This window comes from Grampus griseus, assembly GCF_964374135.1.
Source record: "Grampus griseus genome assembly, chromosome: 3".
NCBI lineage: Eukaryota > Metazoa > Chordata > Mammalia > Artiodactyla > Delphinidae > Grampus > Grampus griseus.
In genome coordinates, this window is record NC_139019.1 from 121,640,073 (window position 1) to 121,660,678 (window position 20,606).

The window sequence follows — 20,606 nt, forward strand, 5'->3', positions numbered from 1 at the left end:
CACCTTTATTTCAGAAGGACGGCAGGATTGAATTCCACAGGTATACAACTGATTTATAGCTCTAGATCACAGTAACACTGCATCAAAAACACTTTATCCTGCACAGAAACTTGGCACAGAAATGTTCACTTGTAATCTACTTACGTTTCACATTATAAAACTGGACATATAAAAACACTAACACAGCTGGGGAGACAACAGCTTACAGATCTAAGTAAATCATTTGTAGCAGTATCTCGGTTATATTGAGGTCACAGATCAGACAACTGCAGTCGAGGATGAGGAAGTTAGAGGAAGTAGCAGAGCCACTAAAATAATGTCACCAAGTCAATGCAGCAACGTTGATCCATTTCACTGCTGAAAAAAGCCTCCCAAAGACTGACTCAGCTCCTGTTTACTGTTACTTGACATACAGTATGCAATTACAGCAATTCCCAACTCCATATAGTAAAGGAGAGCAAAGTTCCTAGAGACAGGCAGAGTGAAGGAAGAGAGACACGACAGGGAACAGTGACGGAAAAGAAGAAACTATGAAAACCATGGCAAAACTCAAAGAGCAGAGCCATTCAGTGGAGGGGCTTTAACAAACCTAAATAGGACCTGAAAGAATTCAAAACATAAATGATGACTCTGAAATGATTTCATTATCTTCAGTAGATTCTGTTTGCAAAAGCAGGGAAATGTATACTAAATTAGGAGGAGGCTCAAGAGGGAGGCAATATGGGGATATATATATACGTATAGCTGATTCACTTTGTTGTACAGCAGAAACTAACACAACATTGTAAAGCATTTATGCTCCAATGAAGATGTGAAAAAAAAAAAGAGCTCCGTGTAAATGGCAGAAATAGAGCAAAAAAGATGTGACACTTAAAAGAATAACCTTGAGTCAGCTATACCATGCACCCACAATGTCTGATAAATGGGATATTACTACGCAGGTACTACTTATAAAATACACAAAGCCATTTATATCAAAAGAATATAGCACCTTTTTATTCCCACGATTGAAACCATAAAAGCCCGTTCATGGTAAAAAGCACCTCAACCATGTAGGGACAGCCTCAGTCAGCTTCTCTGTGCATGAGAACTTTATATTATGTCCTGAGTGATCAGCTGTATTGATCAGTAGGCCCAACTGACTATAAACCCTTCTTCAATGATAGAAGACACAGAGGCCACAAACACCTCCCCTAAATCACTGTTTCTCAAAATCTGGTCTGCGAAACAGCACAACCAAGACTCCTGGTGAACTCGTTTTAAAATGCAGATCCCCGAGTCCCAAATGAAATTCCATGAATCAGAATCTCTGGGGGAGGCCCTGGGAACCTGCAGTTGAGCCCACCTACCCAAGGATTTCTGGTACAAGTAGAAGCCTGGGAATCACTGTAATACATCTGCACCTTCCGTGTGTAGGTTCAGCAACCCACTCAGGAGGAGACTGGTCAGATCTCTGAACTAACCCTTCCCACCCTTGTTCCTAACGCACCCAGTAAGGCTATACTCCCGGTTTTGACATTTTATAGATAATCAAATTACATGTGGACTTCTAAATGTTTTATCACAGGAAGAAGATTCTGACACATAATAAAAATAAAGTTTAACAAGCCCTAACTAATTTTAAAAGGAGCATACGATTTCTAAGCCATATATGTGAAACCTGAAGTAATGGATGCCCGCGGGGGTGGGGGGTGGAAACTGAGGATAAGTGTCTGATGCAAGTTCAGAGGATTGCTTGGGAATGGGGAGGAAAATACATGTAAAAGCAGTCTTGGAGGAGAGGCAGAAAGCAGCTTACAACCAGAATAGGGAAACGCAAATCTCTTAAAAGTTGGCTGAGATGTTTAAGCTGGTCCTTAACACTCTTGAAGCAAAGGCTGGAAACTACTGGCAAACATGTTTTGTTTGGCAGGCACAATGTTTTAAACAATCCTGAATTCGTTGCCAACACATAAAAATCGGGTGATTTCTTTCTTTTTTTTAATACTATCTTTTCCTGGAAAATTGGAAATTGGAAGAACTAGAAAAACCAGCCACTTGGCAACACTGTGCTGGAGCCGGGCAGCAGCTGCCCACCTTTCACCACAGCCACGGTACTCCTGGGGTCTCCCCACTGGCCACCAGCCTGCTGCACACATCACATCACCTGCCAGACCCCTGCAGGCATTTGCACTGGCCACGTCAGCTTCAAGGAATTAAGGCAAAAAATCAGCCTCTCTGTGCTTCACTCTAACAATAATTCTTACTCCAAAGATACTTTCCTACCTTGGAGATGTGAAGAAAGGAATCAGATAATATCTGCAAATCACCCAGAACTGTAGTGTTCGCTGGCCACTGGAATCACCTAGGGAGCTTTAAAAAATACTGCTGACTGGGTTCCACCCCCAGAGATTCTGACTTATTAGTCCCAGATGTAATAAGGTAGGCAGCAGGAGTGCAGAAAGCTCCCAGGTGGTTCTAATGGACAGTCAAGGTTGAGAACTGCTTTCACAGAATGCAAGTTGTTGAGTATGAAGGGTTACATTCATTCTTTCTTTTTTTTTTTGGCTGTGCCAGGAGACTTGCCGGATCTCAGTTCCCCAACCAGGGACTGGACCCAGACCCTGGCAGTGAAAAGCTTGGAGTCCTAACCATCAGGCCACCAGGGAACTCCCAGAATTACGTTTATTCTAACGTCAACCTCCAAGTACAGATTTCTCGCCTCTCACCTCTGTGATAATTCACGTCACCTTTTATTTGTGTAAATGCGCTCTTATTCCTAAAGCCTACCAACTGCCATTTACTAACTGGAAAAAGGTCAAAGTGTGTTCTGGTTTCTACCATTCATTTTCCCTCCAACACAACCGAAGAATGAAACACTAAGGAAATGAAGGGAAATTATCCTAAGACACAAAACTCAGGCAGCACAAACAGCTCAAATGCAATAAGAGGAGCTCACAGTGGCAGGCTTGTATTAAAGTTTAAAAAAAGATAAAAATAAATTTAAGAAAACAATTGCTTTGAAATTCATCATTCACTAAATGGAAAATTTTTCAAATATTAAAAAAAATAATTTCCCCAGGACTTTCCAGTAATGGCCCAACTTGTTTTAACTTAAGACAATGAATTCCAAATTATTGCCCCTCTTCAAGCTTTCTTTTAGGTAGCGTGCATTTACATTTTGGCTTCGGATCATGGGGAATGCAAACTCCCGTCACCTAATTTTCAAACAATACTACTACATTACCTTACATTAGAAAAGTATATTTCCAAAATGGTTTCAAGTACTAATAATAGCTTCTGTTTACTTCTGTGTACCAGGTAGCATGCGAGGCACTTTATCACATGATCTCCAATTGTTCCAACAGCCTCATAAGGTTAACTCTATAATCCCATTTTATAAACCTAAAAAAGGAATCTAGGAAAGATCTTTAAGGAAGATTTTAAATTACATACGTAATCACCGAGCTGCTGCGTGGCCCTGCTCAGACGCAAACAGGAGTCCTTCTGACTCCCAAACCTGTGCTTTTCATACCAAACAACCTTGTTTAATCATCACAAGTAGAAAGACCTGTGCCCAATTATCCCCATTTGCCCAATAAAAAACAGAGAGATCACATAATCTGCTCCACAGCCCAGAATGAGTTAGAAGGAGCCGGTCTCCCCACTCCCCAGGTGCTTTTAAGGACCAATCACAGTTCATGTGTTATATTATAAAAGCTAGCTGATGGCAGGTATGTAGTACTGATGGGGAGAAATCAAATGCTCCTGATTTCTGAGAATCTTCAACATTACTGTGAATATGGCTTAACTTCAACACAGGTATAGTATATTCCTGTCTGTTCCAGGCCACCTAAGAATCAGGTATCAGGTTTAAGTCCTTTATTCGCCCCAGAATCCTCTCATGAATCCTATGAGCAACGACGGAGAGAACAAACAGGCAAGAGCAGCATTTTCCATGCCTCTGGCCCATCCTTGGCTGCCCCAACACCACCACCAGGCACTCAGCAGGACATCCTGAAGAAGGGCAGACATCACCTTCTATGGGATTTTTCCTTTATTTGTAAAACCGTAGAGATTATGCCATAAGAATCAGCCAGAAGGTCTCAGCGCCACGAGAGCCGCTATCTGAGGTCGGCTCCCAGGGGGAGTGCATCATGTCATATCCCGGCAGAAAGGTTTCCTCTTCTGTAAGCTGCCAACACCGCATTCTTATACCTGTATTTCGAAAACTGTGTCTTTGGATGTGTTGTGTCCGAGAAAAGATTCTCGAGCAAAAGTAGACACAACACAGCTTCCCTGCAAGAGAAAGCAAACAGGCTTTATCACCTAATAAACATGTCTCAACAATCAATACTTATTTGCCCTCTTTTCTGAAGCAACTCTTAAGAGTCACTTGAACTCTATCACTACAGATAATTCTTGAAGAAATTGCATTTCCGCCTCCTAATGATCTTCAAACGAAGCAAGCACCTCATTTTATTAATAAACTACCAACTGCCCAGAGGAGCTGGTTCAAAGGGGAGTTAAGATCTAGCTAAAATTAAGGTCTTACTCATTCCGATGTGAAAGAACTCTACTGTGTTTTCGAACCTCACCAAGCCCAGTCTCCCAACTGCCAGCAGCAAGAACAAACAGATGTCAGAGCTACTTGTTTTCTTCAAAAATGACAGGAACTCAAAAATCTATCAGATGGATGTGTCAGCAGCAACACCCCAAGCCCACTGACTAGTGAGATTTATGCACCTCCATTTTGGCTAAGGACAAAATCACTTTCTAAGCTTTTTAACTATCAAACGCCCACTCAGATATACAGGCCAGAGAGATCTAGGGAGCATCTTTAGTGTGAGGTGCCCTACACAATGTGGTCACGTTCTATGTGACTTTAAAGCATGCAAATTTGAAATGTGGTAGAATATAAAAATATTAAATAATGTCTCCTTAGGCACACGTGTGCAGGCCCGTTTTTTTAAAACATTAAGATTTTTTTTAAAACATTAAGAACTGCAAAATTCCAAAGCTCAAAATTTGAGTACACTGTATACGGCACCTACGCTATTGCCACATCCCAGTGCTATCTTATCTGCTAAACAAAATGCCTATATTCCTACCCCATTCATGCACATGCATTGGAACTTTATGAAGCAATTTTAATGATCACTATTGCTGGTATCTTAACTTCCTTGTTGTGATTATTTTAATGCTTTTTTATGCCTTAAAATAATACCATCCAAGTGGTTATGTTGGCGCTAATGCAGAAAAAATAAACTCTTGCACTATTAACTTTGGAATAGAGGTAAGATGTGATCAAATGCTACATTAAAAAAAGGCCAAACCACCACCATGAGGCCACCTGATGCTAATTTAGGCAAACTCTAATCCCAGGGAGAGACAACTTTTTCTTAAAGGACCAGACAGTAAATATTTTAGGCTTTGTAGGCTGTAAGATCTCTGTCACAGTTCTTCACTTTTCTGTTGTAGCTGGAACATAGCCAGGAACATAGGTGTTTTCTAATAAAACTTTATTTACAAATGGAGGCCACAGGCTAGATTTGGCTCCCAGGTTACAGTTGGCTGACCTCTGCTCTACAGCTATGGAGCTAATCCCCCCCCAGCCTTTTCTTTTAACGTAGCATTTTACTGCTCATAAAAGGTAGTTCCCCCATCTACAAACAGTCTCCCACTTCCAGTAGATATAATTTTGAGAAAATAAAAAGTTCCATTAAAACAGGTGTATTTCAAACTTGCCAAACTTTGTAAAGTCAGTCAAGAAAATGAGCTAAAAGTAATAAGCTGGCAACAGCACTGCAGCAACAGCAATGCCTCAAAATGCTCCATATCATGTTTTTCGTGATGCTTACATAACTGTACATATGTGTCAAAACTTACCAAATCCTACATTGAAATTAGTCATTTTAACTGTGCACAGATGATACCTAAATGAAGCTGATTTTGAAAAAAGCTTAAAGTCTCAGCAATAGCCCCTAATTTGCAGTAATTATAGATCCAAGTGGTAAGAGTATACACCTCTTACTTCATATTTGCTCCTGAGAAAACTGGTCATAAATTATGACAGTTCCAACTATGTAAATCCTTCGGGAACTCTGTTGCATTAAATGCACCTGTCTTGCACTAAACTAACAGTTATCCAGACCTCAACTATTTCACTTCAGCGAGGAGGAATTGGTTGCTTTTTAGAAACAATACAGGGTGGCACAGTGGTTAAGAATCCGCTTGCCAATGCAGGGGACACAGGTTCGATACCTGGTCCGGGAAGATCCCACATGCCGTGGAGCAAATAAGCCCATGTGCCACAACTACTGAGCCTATGTGCCTCAACTATGGAAGTCTGTGCACCTAGAGCCCGTGCTCCACAACAAGAGAAGCGACAGCAATGGCAATGAGAAGCCCGGCACTGCAACCAAAGTAGAGCCCACTTGCCTCAACTAGAGAAGGCCCATGCACAGCAACGAAGACCCAACACAGCCAAAAATAAATAAAATACAGTAAATTAAAATTTAAAAAAAAGGAAATACAAAGCCCTGAGTTCATGACTTAGCTCTCCATCACAGTAAAAGCAAAACAAAAAAACAAAACCATGGGTCATTTAAGACAGGAGGTAATACTTGTTTAGTTTCCTCTTTCCCATTAGCAACACTTTAAATCACAAACACAAGCTGATAATTTCAAATACGAGTTGTTGTTGAATCTCAACTCTTTTCTTTTCAGTCATCTTTGCTCCACTGTGGAGCCTGTCAACATTCAGGCAGGGGGAAGAAAAAAAGAAAAAAGGGCAAACAAGCAGAAGCAGAGATGCTAAAATCAGGGAAAGGCCCCACAAAGAAACTCATTCCTCCTCTGATTAATCTAAAGTCGATGGAATACGTGACAACACTTTCAAAACCCCAGCTATTAGCTTTCGCGGGGCTTGCGTTTCATCTGTCTCGAACTCAGAGATGAGAACTTATTTAAAGCAATCGTTCTCAAAGTGTGTTCCATGGATCAGCCTCACCAACATCACCTGGGAACTGGCTAGAAGCACAAATTCTCAGGCTCCCCTCCCTGCAGACCTAATGAATCAGAAATTCTGAGAGTGGGACTCACCAAGCTGTGTTTACCAAATTCTCCAGATGATTCTGATACTCACTAAAGTTTCCAAATCACTAATTTAAAGTCTGAAAACCAATGTACACTTGTAAGTGGAGTTTCCTCGCCCTCTCTTTTAACTTGGAGCTGACTGTAGACCCCACCCTGCAGGACAAGATGGGCTCTGTGCTCAAGCGCACAAGTACTAGTGGTGCTTGGTGAGCCCCACAGGAGGCCAGCCTGGAAAAACAGGGGGATATGGGCAAGTTCTTCTCCCCAGCTTTTCCACATACAGAGATGGAGCACGCCACATTTAGATTCCATGCCAACATTTTTTGAGCACCTGCCATGTTCTGGGCTTGTGCTAAATGAAATTATCTTGCTTAGCCGTTCCAATAATAAATAAATGTATTAGTATGTGTTATGTATACAGAGGCTTGATATTAATCAGAATGGAGTCAAACCCGCAAACAAGCAGAAACCTTTATAATTCTCCAATTCTCATTCACAGGCCTGACCAGCATGCTTTGAATGCTGAGGTCCTCGTACACAAATATTCCTTGTGCTTCCTCTTTGGTTGACTGTTCTCAAACTTTATTGTATATCAAAATTAGAGACCAAGTTGCTTATACAAAACCATGTATACTCCAGTTTTAAGCCAACATAAGGAAATCTGAGGTAATTCTGAACTACCCACAACAATGTGTGCTCTACTCAAAGGTTTTACCTTCTCTCAGACGTTAAAAATCAAAGTCCAATCAATCTTGTAAGACGCAAATCCACTATACAAATTTATTTTAGGCTTTGAGTCTCTCAGATAATTTTTTTCTGCCCTTTCCACCATGAAGACCATTGTCCTTGAGGCAGACAATAAAAACTTAAGAAATAAAAAAAGGAAGTAATTCCAAAATCCCCCTGCTTATCTGTTAACCCTACATCACTTGCCCTAAAAGTGCCATGTGCTACAGCACAAGTGCTATAATCTTTATCCTGCGCCTGTGGCAGACATCGCTAATCAATCATAGCACTCTTACCCAGAGGTGGAGAGTTATTCTCAAGGCCTTGGAATCCTTCTCAATAGCATTTCAGGGAGCACCCCTGCCCCCAGATCGGGAGGAGTATTCATGACTCGTAAAATGTCTGTATTTCACTGGCCAATCAACATGCCCCTGTCTTGTTTTCTTTTAAACAGTTGAAGCAGTTTAAAGCTGCTCCAAATACAATTTTAAACCCCTCCTTTCACTGTTCTCAGGACAATAAAATTAAGCTTCAGTTAATTCTGAACTGCAGTCTCTACAAACCTATGCCACCTTGAGGGTGCTAATCATGGTGGATTGTGTTAAACAGTTTAAACAATTTGAGTGCAGTTGTAACCCAGAACGTAGTACAAAACTGCTTTGAAAATCAAAGAACCAAGTAAATAAAGGTACAGAACGGATAACAAAAACCTGTGAGGCAGTATCCCACGCATGTAACGGGGAAACGTACAACATGAATAGCCTAGGGAGGCTGATGTATAATACTCAGGCTTATAAGCATGAAGACATGGCTTGAGTAAATAATTCTGATTTTGCTTTTGGTACTCACTGATGATTCTTTATTCAGCTAAGGGGGCACCACACTGTTCCTTTAACAGCATCTCCATTATTCTAATTCCCTATGGAGAGAAGAAAGAAAAATCAAAATGCCACATTTCACGGACAAGCACTTTTACATTTATCACCACCTTTCCCTTCAAGGAATCCAAGCCATGGCCATATAGTCTTTTCAGAAAAGGCTCGTAGTCATACTTTACATTTTTATAAAATTCCACTCAGCAATTTCACATACATTATCTTCACATGGGCTCAGAACTACTCAGGGAAGCAGGCAGAGCAGAACTGTGAATCTTCCATTTTAAATACAAGAAAGCCATCCAAGGGATGTTAAGAACTTCCTGAAAGTGGCCCAGTTACTGAGTGGCACTGCTAGAGCTGGAATAATCATGGTAATAGTTAATACTACAATAGTGACATTAAAAATCACAGATCACCATAACGAGTATAATGATAACGAAAAAGTCTGAAATCACTAAAATGTGACACAGAGACACAAAGTGAGCAGACGATGTTGGAAAAATAATGCCGAAAGACTTGCCTGATGCAGGGTAGCCACAAACCTTGAGCTTGTAAAAAGCGCAATATCTGCGAAGCGTGCTAAAGCAAAGCATGATAAAACGAGGTATGCCTGTGCTCACTGAACACTTACAAATGTGTTAGACTCACTGCTAAGGTCCGTATGTGCATTATCTGAGGTAGTGGGTGCAGGGTGCACCACGGAGATACCCCCAGGGCTCAGGCACTCCTCCCCCTTCTGCCAGCACCATAGACTGGCACACAGCTACCCTCAGCGAAAGGGAGATGCATTCCCTGAGGTCATGGCCCTCTGCAGAGGTGGCCCACATCTCATGGCTAGTGGGTATAGTGTAGAAAGGCCCAGCCCCCGCCCACAATTCGGGACAACTCTGAACAGCATCCCATCGCCACAGTTCCCCACGGGATCAGCTGGGACCTACATCACAACTGCATTGCAGTTCAATGTCACCTTCTACCTAATCCTGCTTGCCTCGCTCCCTTACAAGAGTTGTTTCCGAGAGCCCTCTCCAGTGACCCTCCACATAAAAATGTCCATCTGAGTCTGTGTCCGAGAGCCGACTAGGACACCTTGTTTAATACACACAAAATCTATGAACAAGTACTATTCTTACCCCTGTTTTACTGATGAGAAAAACAGAAATTCAAAGAGAGTTAAGTAATTTTCCCAGCGTTATACAGCTATTAAGTAATAAAGCCAGGGAAGGAACAGACACTGAATTCTGGTTTCAAGGGCACCCCTTAACCTTGCAAGGCTCACCCCATGACTGTATGTATCGAGCTGTTTGTACGCATCAAGCTGACTACCCACCCACCCCGGCCGGTCAAATTCTACCCTGGAAGAAAGAGGAAGCAGATACTCCCTCTTTCCTCCTTCAAGGACAAGTTCTGTACCAGAGGCTGAACCTTCAGACGGAAAGGCAGGATTGTGATGTAATTATGAACTGGGGTGTTTAGGAACTCAAAGCTGGATTGTGGGGAATGGGACACGATGCTCTCAGGGACAGGAGTGTGGATGACAGGGAATAATAATGATCAACACTAACTTAAACTGCAGGTCCCCAGGCCCCGCACAGGAAGGCTTTGATTTCATAGGACTCAAGGAGGCCCCAGAGAGCTGTATCTTTAACAAGTACCAGCTGCTCGCCATGGTCAGGCGGGCTGGGAGACACTGAGTGGGCCTCCAAGTGAAAGGCAGGGACTTCTTACCTGGGGTTTGTTCTGAGCCACGGGAGGAGGATGCACCTCGAGAAGACAATAAGATATATTGAGTACCAAAGTACACTGAACAAAATCTAACGTTTCCTTGAGGTTTCCGAAGGTCCTTCAGATTCTAGCTGGCTGTCACCACAAATACTGCCACTAGCTGGAGAGGAGGAAGTATTAATTAAAGGATCTTGACAATGCCAAGGAGCACGGACTGTGGGGTGAGCCAAAACAGTAGACTGTAGGACCAGGAGCCCTGTTGTCAGAGTCAAGAGACCTGGGTTCTGGTCACAGCCCTGCCAATTATTCTGCTGGGTACCTTAGGCTAATCACTTTTACAAAGTTGTAGCTTAGACCAGAGAGCTAAGGGGCCTGGGAGGTTGACTGGATAGTGCAGGCACACACCAGAACTACTGGGGGAACCCACAAAAGCGAGTACAGATTCCCAAGCCCTACCCAGACCCATTCAACCAGAACTTCGAGGGCTGGGGCATGGAATCTGCAAACATTGCTCATGTGGTTCTGAAGCACAACTAGCTCATATACTAGAATTTGTAAAAAGCAGCTTGATACCACCTCTGCAAGCCTGGGAATTGAGGAAAGAATTGCCCTTAATCATTTGTGAAGATACAGTATATACTCTTGTACTCTTAGAGCTACTCACCTTTTTAAGAATTAGGGGGAAAAGGAGGGGTTGGGGGATGAAACAACCAGTGGAATGAAATTTAACTTAATTCTTAACCTAAGATCTGAATTGTGCTCGCTTCTGCTCTCTCTCACTCAACCACAGAACAGTTAACAAATATTTATTGTGTACCTGCTGTGTGCACTGGAGATTAAGTGAACAAACCTAAGTCCCTGCATTCATGGAACTTACAGACTAATAGATTTCATTCCCCTTGTCTCAACTTCTTTTGTTTGTTTCAACAAACCCCTGAGCAATAATTAAATGCCTGCCTTCTGTTTTCAGGAAGAATAAAAATAGCGATGTTACATCACAGTTGCAAGCTTCTTTTTTGCACAGTGGGCCCATAAGTCTTGTCGGTATGTCTTTAAAACCAGAAAAGCAGACTCCTTCCTTAGGAAGTGAGCACAGGTGAGCTCTTCCCATCTGTCTAAATTAAGAACGCCACCATCTACTGAGCTGAGCGCTAACTGACATAAGTGAAGACGCTGGGGTTTGCCTTGAGAATTGAAAGACATTATTTATTGAATCAATTATGCTCAGACTGTGACAGTTGATTTTCTTTCCCTTTTTTCCCCCTCTCTCATACCTCTTTAGTCTTTTTAAGCAGAACAGTTAGAAACAGAAGGTGGAGAACAGGGGCAAACAGAGAGAGATCTATAAATGAATTAAAAACAAAAAACAAAAAACCTACCAGGGAGGCCAAGCCATTATTTAGTCTGTCTCTTTGGTAAGGAAGGACCAAATCAAAACCCAATCGATAGAGTCCTTTCGAATAGTTTCAATGCTTAAAATTCAACCCCTAAGAGATCAGGCTTAAAGGGGCTAAATTTACACCACTTATCACACAGTGACGCCTGAATTGCAGAACAAATATTACGTGGATCCACCTTTATAGATAGAGCTTAAATTAAAAGCTTTTTGGACTAACAAACCATAAACCAGCTTGATTTTATTATGTCCTTCCCCTCCGAGAATTTTTTCTCCCTGTTACCAGGCCATCTTTTTGTATTTGCCAAGGTACAGACAAGGGAGCCCTCTCAGGCTCATTTCCCTAATACCAGGGCTGTGCTGGCCAGACACGTTCCCACAGAGGAGTCCCAGAGTCACGTCTTTCAGATTCAAAACACTTCACCAATTCCCCACTCCAGAAGTATCTGAAAAATAGCTGATTATTACAGAAAACGAAAAGCTTGCCTGAAGAGAAGGCAGAATAAGTTGGAACTAAATGTGGCTAGATCCAGATGCTATCTTTATTCTGTTATCCAACTGATGCTTCCTTAAGAAGCTCTGATTTACCTATGAGTCCCCAAAGAGGGCTGCATGAAGGGAGGACCTGCAGAAGCTGCTAGAAGATGAATGGTTTGAATAAGACCCAAGCCTGGTTATGAGTGTGACATACAGAGCGAGGGGAAGGTCCAAGCAGAGGAGAAGAGGGTAATATTAGACGTTATAAAAATTACAAAGTTCTTGGGGAGTTCCCTGGCCATCCAGTGGTTAGGACTCTGTGCTTCCACTGCCAGGGGCCTGGGTTCGATCCCTGGTTGCAGAACTAAGATCCCACAAGCTGTGCGGCACAGCCAAAAAAAAAAAAAAAAAAAATTACAAAATTCTAAAGCACTTCTCAAAAGACACATATATAGGGAGCTCTTAACAAAAGAGAATTGCTCAGTTAGTTATCACAATGATAAAAGATTGGCCATAATTAGATGAAGAACAACTGTTTGTGTACTGAGTGTTTACCAGAAGCTAGGTACTGTGATAAGCAGATTACGCACTGGAAGACCTCTCCTCCCGCCACTGAAAACAAGATTTCTTTTGGATCATGGCTTTGGAATAAGTACCGGAAACAGTATCCATGCCCATTGTGTGTAAAAGACTGCACTGCTGCTGTGAGGAATGAGATGCATATAAGACTTGATGTTTCTACTCAAGAGGGCATCATCGGTCTCTTGGGAGGAATTAGAGGAATGCAAAATAACTGAAAAACAACACAGCCTCTGAGAAACATTACCACACTTGGGAAAACAAAAAAAAGGTCAATGGAAGAAGGGAAGTAGAGACTGATCTTGCGTGAACGGAGGACCTGCAGAAGCTGCTAGAAGGTGAATGGTTTGTATAAGACCCAAGCCTGGTTATGAGTGTGACGTACAGAGTGAGGGGAAGGTCCAAGCAGAGGGATTAACAAAAGGCATGGGGGTGGGAACATCAGTCCATGTGCAGTTAAGCGGACTGGATGCAGCAGGAGATGAGACTATTACACTTCCAATGTTTCCACTCCCCCGCAAACTCCCCACCTGCTCACACATACTCTTCCTCCCACCTTAGTTCTGCTCTTTCCTGGAAGAGACAACAGCACATAAAACATCTCACAAATAGCCCTGTAATTATGCAACAACACTCTGAAAAGGTTTTAGGGTTGAGTCCAAGCTAGCTGTGAAACCTTGGGCACTTTACTTAAATTCTCCAACCTTCAACTGCCTCATCTTTGAATGGAGATAATATAGTAACATGGGTTTGTGCTAAGAATTTGTCAAAATAATGTCTGATCTGGTTACCACAGTACCTAGCCTCTGGTAAACACTCAGTAAATGGTTGTTCATCTAAATCTCTTTCATGATCATCTAATCCCACTCGAATTCAAATCCCATAAGGCTAGGGGCCTCGTCTGTCTTGTTCAAGATGTAACCCCTAGGAAAACAATGCCCAGTACACAGAAGGCATGCAGTAAATGTCTACTGAATGAACAAATGAATCAGTCAATCAACCCATCGATCATCAGCTTACAAGTCTACCACACTAGATGGTAAGGTGCTCAGAAACAGGGAACAGAAGTTACTTACGTTTGAATCCTTATTGTCTGGTGCAGAATCTGGCACAAAATACATGCTCAATGTTGATGAATCATAAGACGGACCCACTGATACTTTTGAATGCCAGGCTGATGAGTGTGAATTTTGGAATTATAGTGCGATCTGCCCAGTAGTTGGCATCCTAGAAAGTGTGGTGAAAGGTCAGGATAACAGGGGCTGCCATAGGAAACGAGAAAAAACCAAACAAGGAAAGAATAAAGGATGAAAGATAAAAGGAAGGGAATCCTGCAGAAAGAACTGACAGCAAAGCAGGGACTTAAAATGAGTCCTGAAGAATACTGATTAGCCGAGAGGAGTTAGAAAGTGACATAATCTCAGATGCTGAAGTGTGCATTATAAAACCACTCACCTTTTGATAAAAAGGTACACATCGAGTTTACTTTAAAAATCTCACTTCCCTCTTGAATCTAAACTTTTTTTATTAAGTTGGTTTACATAAAACTTTCTCAGAATCTTTTCATTTACTTTATGTAGAATCATAACAGTATGAATAAATGGTAGAAAACAGAAAATGTCGCTTCCCTGCTTCAACCCTTCAACAGTGTTCCACTGCTCTTAAAACATAAGGCTCTGTCTGATCTGCCTCTAGCCCACTTCAACCGCAGGGAGGGAAGAAGGGAGGAATCCGCATTCAGTTTTCTCATCAAAAGATAAGAGAGGGGCTCCCCTGGTGGCGCAGTGGTTAAGAGTCCACTTGCCGATGCAGGGGACACGGGTTCGTGCCCCGGTCCGGGAAGATCCCACATGCCGCGGACAGGCTGGGCCCGTGAGCCATGGCCGCTGGGTCTGCGCGTCCGGAGCCTGTGCACCGCAACAGGAGAGGCCACAACAGTAAGAGGCCCACGTACCGCAAAAAAAAAAAAAAAAAAAGGTAAGAGAAACACTGCTCAATGCTTCTCCAGGAAAAGATTCTTTGCCACAATAAAGTATCTTTTAATCTGATGCTGTCCAATTCTTTTATATTTAGGATTTCTCATCTATAAAACTAGGATAACACCAAACAACAGGAGTTCAAATGTACTGGCACATACTGTGTGCCAGGAACTGTGCTGAGTACTTCATCTGCACTGGCTTATTTTACCCTCCTATCTGCCTTAGAGAGTATTTTCTTCTTCTGGATGAGACCCAAGGCTCAGAGAAATTAAGCATCTGGACCAAAATCACACAATAACCAAGAGGTAGAGCCCTGATTTGACCCAAGGCAATCTGGATTAAGAATCCAGGATCCAGCATCTTACAACACTGGGGGCTGTAGGGTTTTAATGAGATTGCATGTGTGAAGACACCTAGTATGATGCTGGGTACACAGCAAGGGCTTTCCTTCCCTTCCCTATTGATTATGTTCAAAAAGCCTGATACATAAAGCAGGTATTTCAGCCCTATGCCCAAACTAAATGGCATCATTCTTAATATACAAATCAATATTTAATCGCATCTACAAATTATTTTAAATATAATGCTTTTCAAGTAGGAATATCCTAACAGACTGTATGACTTCAATATAATTTTCCCACAGGGGCTAATAAACTATTGAGTAAGATTCACTTTTATTTTGATAAGTAACTCAAAATCTTTAGGTGTAACTGCAGAACATTAAACTGATACAGTAATTTAGATGTCTTTGCTTCACATTATAAAGCTTCCTCTCTCCTTAAGGAGAACATTTAATCTCACAGTTTGTAAAGGAAAAGAATATATTCCAAAATAATAAAATCTAGAAATTGGAAAGCACATTATATTATCTAGTCCAGATAGGAAACTCTCAGCAAAGAAATGAAAGTGGCCCATCCAGTTTAAGGAGTTGTCCTGGGATCAAATATCACAATGGAAGATGACAAAGCCATTTCCCTATTGCCAATTTGCATATAAACCCTGATCTGACACGAACCTTTTGTTGGCTAAAAGGCATTTAGTCACTGGTCTCCCACCCTCCAGTGTGACTCAATAAGTCTATTTCCATTTTTAGTTTTTTTAAATGTGACTTGTATATAATTTCAGTTTTTCTGACTTAGACTTCATGCAAAATATGGCTTGTTCATGTGTATCTGTTGGGTATAATTATCAGTAATTTTTTTAAACATCAAAGCCAGCCTCCCATGCAGTGCCACATCCACCCATGACATTTCTGACAATTGTGATCTTGCTTAGAAACCTCCACGGATGGGATGCTTTATACTCCTTATTCCCTCTGTCTCAGGCCTAACTGTAAGACAATCTTCCTTACATTGAAGCAGCACTGGCTCAGTGCCTGGCACCAAAGGGTCCTAGTACCAAGTCTTGTACCAACTCTTATACTACCAAACAAAAAAAAACAGCAAGGTTCCTATCAATTCCCTTTATTAGCCATTTTTTTCACTATTCATCAGATTTAAGCTCAGTCATAATTTCCCCTTGTTTCTTCCCTATTCTGAGAAAGAAAATGGTTAGCAGCATGCTTGTACATTTAATCAATGAATTGTCTCTAACAGAGTAAGTAAATTCAACTGATGCCTAGACAATAAACAAATCCAATGGGTGCCCAGATAATTCTCTTTTTATCTTCAGTGCATATATACCCTATCAGAGAGGGGACGGAGATTTAAAATCAGGTTGGGTTGACTCCAAAACAGCCTCATTATAACTGCTAAACATTTGTCTATCATGTCATAATGAAAAAATTAAGTTTTTGCCTATAATTTCCTTGCATTTTTCTTTTTAAATAATAGTAACAACTGGGACTTCCCTGGTGGTCCAGTGGGTAAGACTCCTCTCTCCCAATGCAGGGGGCCTGGGTTGGATCCCCAGGCAGGGAACTAGATCCCGCATGCCGCAACTAAGACCCGGCACAGCCAAATAAATAAATATTTTAAAAAACAGTAACAACTGATCATTTACTGTATGCCAAGTCGGCTCCTAAGCATTTTATGTATGTAACTCATTCACTCCTCACAAGTACTCTCTGAAATGGGTTCCTGTATTATCCTCATTTTACAGATGACAACAGTGAGACTCAGAAAATTAAACGGCTTGCCCAAGGTCACACAGCAGGTCAGTACAGGGTATGCTGCTTTCAGAGAACGCGAGAGCAAAAGAACATAAATGGCTCTGCTGCAAATATAATTTAAAACATTTACGTGCAGGTAATACCTACTCAAAAACATTTTATATAAAATGTTTTTTTTTAATTCTGCTTAAAAACGGAACAAGTCTTTTTTGGGGGGAGTGCGGCAATTGTTTAAATTACGAAATATTTCAAACATATCAAGAAGTGCAAAGAGTAGAAAAACTAGTGGACTTTAACAAACATCAATGTCTTTAAAAGTAACAAAAGCTACATCCTCACCAAAGGCCAGTGATCAAGAAAATTTTTAATTATAGCCTTTAAATTCTTCTTAAACTGGGTATCAACAACTCAACTCTCAAAAACCCACCATTTTCCTTTACCAAGGAAATTCAGAAAAAAATAGTTTAGCCAGAATCTAAGAAAGCAAGCTAGACAAAGAATAAGGGGTCAAATCCCAGGCAGTAAATGGAATTCTGAGGATATTGAAAGTGACAAGAAATATCACTCCAACAAACCTGGGTTCATGAAATACAAGGCTTCTTTTCTCCTTAACAGGCAGACACCCCAGCGTCCTCCCCACCATCTGCTTGGGGCTCTACCTGGTGCCCCTAGTCCCACACAGTGTGGGCACACCAAGGGGTCCTTCAGCAAGAGATGAAGTTCTACCATAGAGTGGGGATACAGAATAAGAAATGACCACTGACAGAAGGGGTGAGAATGACCAAGAGGAACAGCTGGACACCTCGGAGAGCTCAAGGGGCATTTAATTAGCATGCTCCAGGGCTTAAGCACACAACTGAAGTTTAACTATTAGATGTACCTTCAAGAAATTAAATTAGCTTTGCAATTCAAGTTGCTCTGTCCAGAATTCTGTATTAATCCCTGACCTTGTTGGTCAAACGAACAGCCTTAATTTTGCGCCAAGAGCCTAGCTGAATCCAAGCCCGATCCTACAACAGATTTGATCCACCAAAGATCTGTGACTAAAACACTCTTAGTCCACACAAGCTATGGATGCAGCCCCTATCTTTCTGCTATTTCAATGCAGCCCAGCCAGAGCTGTTTCAGTTTTCAATTCTGTGTCTGCCTTAGGTTTACATGAGGTACGTGAAGATTTATGGTGGCCACAAATTCCTATTTTCTCATTGTCTCTGAATTTAGCACAACAAAGTACAAGAACGGGCCCAGAAAAGTAACAGACTGGTTGGAAATTCCATCCAGAACAGTCAGGAGAACATGGCTCCCAAATTTCCAAAGATTCCTGTCGGCTGTGAGCGTAAACGAGCAACAGCAAAGCAAGTACAATACTGTACACTTGGAGTGTCTACTTCAAAGTCGTATGTGTACTAAGCTCTGTACACTGGCTGATGACACCGTGCAGGTAATTTAACCTCCGTGTGCCTCCACTTCCTCATCAGGGCCTGGCTCCTGGTAAGCACTCAATAAATTATAGCTACAACTATTATTACTGTAACTGGCTTTCTCCAAACTTTCCAGAAGAGTCTGCATTTACAGAAGACATGGACTGAAAACAGGCCAACGTATCTATTACCAGGCAGCAATACTCAAAGACATCTAAGAGATTTACAAATCTTTGTAATATACGGTGTATTCAGCTCACGTGCATAGGATTTTAAAATGAAATTGGAACATCAGTACCACGTGCTTACTACCCTCTCTTGCTAATTAGTATTTTTTAAAAGCACGTGTCTGGGAATTCCCTGGCGGTTCAGTGGTTAGGACTTTGCGCTTTCACTGCCAAGGGCCCAGGTTCAATACCTGGTTGGGGAACTAAGATCCCACAAGCTGCGTGGCATGGCAAAAAAAAAAAATGTAAAAGTGTGTGTCTTATTTTTAAATATTTTGTTACCAACACCTCAACCCTTGACCATCTACTTGTTACGTGAATTATCTCTGATGGTCTTGGATCCATACTTAGCTTCAACTCCTGAATTTTTTTGCAGACTTCAAGACTTTGTCAGACAAATTTAAAAATATTTTTTAACATCTTTTTCGGAGTATAGTTGCTTTACAATGCTGTGTTAGTTTCTGCTGTATAACAAAGTGAATCAGCCATATACATACACATGTCCCCACATCCCCTCCCTCTTGAGCCTCCCTCCCATCCTCCTTATCCCACCCCTCTAGGTCATCGCAAAGCACAGAGCAGATCTCCCTGTGCTATGCGGCTGCTTCCCACCAGCCAACTATTTTACATTCGGTAGTGCATGTACGTCGATGCTACTCTCACTTCGCCCCAGCTTCACCGTCCCACCCCATGCCATCAAGTCCATTCTCTATGTCTACCTCTTTATCCCTGCCCTGCAACTAGGTTCATCAGTACCTTTTTTTTTTTTGGTTCCATATACTTGCATTAGCATATGGTATTTGTTTTTCTCTTCCTGACTTTCTTCACTCTGTATGACAGACTCTAGGTCCATCCACCTCACTACAAATAACTCAATTTCATTTCTTTTTATGGCTAAGTAATATTCCATTGTATATATGTGCCACATCATCTTTATCCATTCATCTGTCGATGGACATTTGGGTTGGTTCCATGTCCTGGCTATTGTAAATAGAGCTGCAATGAACATTGTGGTACATGTCTCTTTTTGAATTATGGTTTTCTCAGGGTATATGCCCAGTAGTGGGATTGCTGGGTCATATGGTAGTTCTACTTTTAGTTTTTTAAGGAACCTCCATACTGTTTTCCACAGTGGTTGTATCAATTTACATTCCCACCAACAGTATAGGAGGGTTCCCTTTACATCACACCCATTCCAGCATTTATTGTTTCTAGCTATTTTGATAACGGCATTCTGATCGGTGTGAGGTGATACCTCATTGTAGTTTTGATTTGCATTTCTCTAATAATTAGTGATGTTGAGCATCTTTTCATGAGCATCTTGGCCATCTGTATGTCTTCCTCAGTGAAATGTCCATTTAGGTCTTCTGCCCATTTTTTAACTGGATTGTTTGTTTTTTTGATATTGAGCTCCATGAGCTGTTTGTATATTTTGGAGATTAATCCTTTGTCTGTTGTTTCATTTGCAAATATTTTCTCCTCTTCTGAGGGTTGTCTTTTTGTCTTAGTTATGGTTTCCTTTGCTGTACAAAAGCTTTTAAGTTTCATTAGGTCTCATTTGTTTATTTTTGTTTTTATTTCCTTTTCTCTAGGAGGTGGGTCAAAAAGGATCTTGCTGTGATTTATGTCCTAGAGTGTTCTGCCTACATTTTCCTCTAAGAGTTTTATAGTGGCTGGCCTTATATTTTGGTCTTTAATCCATTTTGAGTTTGTGTATGGTGTTAGGGAGCGTTCTACTTTCATTCTTTTACATGTAGCTGTCCAGTATTCCCAGCACCATTTATTGAAGACACTGTCTTTTCTCCATTGTATACTCTTGCCTCCTTTATCAAAAATAAGGTGCCCATATGGGTGTGCGTTTATCTCTGGGTTTTCTATCCTGTTCCATTGATCTATATTTCTGTTTGTGTGCCAGTACCATGCTGTCTTGATTACTGTAGCTTTGTAGTCCAGGAGCCTGATTCCTCCAGCTCCATTTTTATTTCTCAAGATTGCTTTGGCTATTCGGGGTCTT

The 20,606-nt window shown here is 41.4% G+C and overlaps 1 protein-coding gene across 1 annotated transcript in view; it reads right to left on the bottom strand.

The window, feature by feature from the left end:
- Positions 1-3,811: 3,811 nt before the first annotated feature.
- Positions 3,812-20,606, bottom strand: part of PRELID2 (PRELI domain containing 2) — an 81,458-nt gene continuing 64,663 nt past the window's right edge. Inside the window, exons 6-7 of the mRNA XM_082651083.1 lie at positions 8,653-8,722; positions 3,812-4,278 (exon numbers count right to left, since the gene is read on the bottom strand). Of these exons, the coding sequence (XP_082507209.1) occupies positions 8,663-8,722 (60 nt within the window). The 3' untranslated portion in view covers positions 3,812-4,278; positions 8,653-8,662. The remainder of the gene's footprint in view (positions 4,279-8,652; positions 8,723-20,606) is intronic.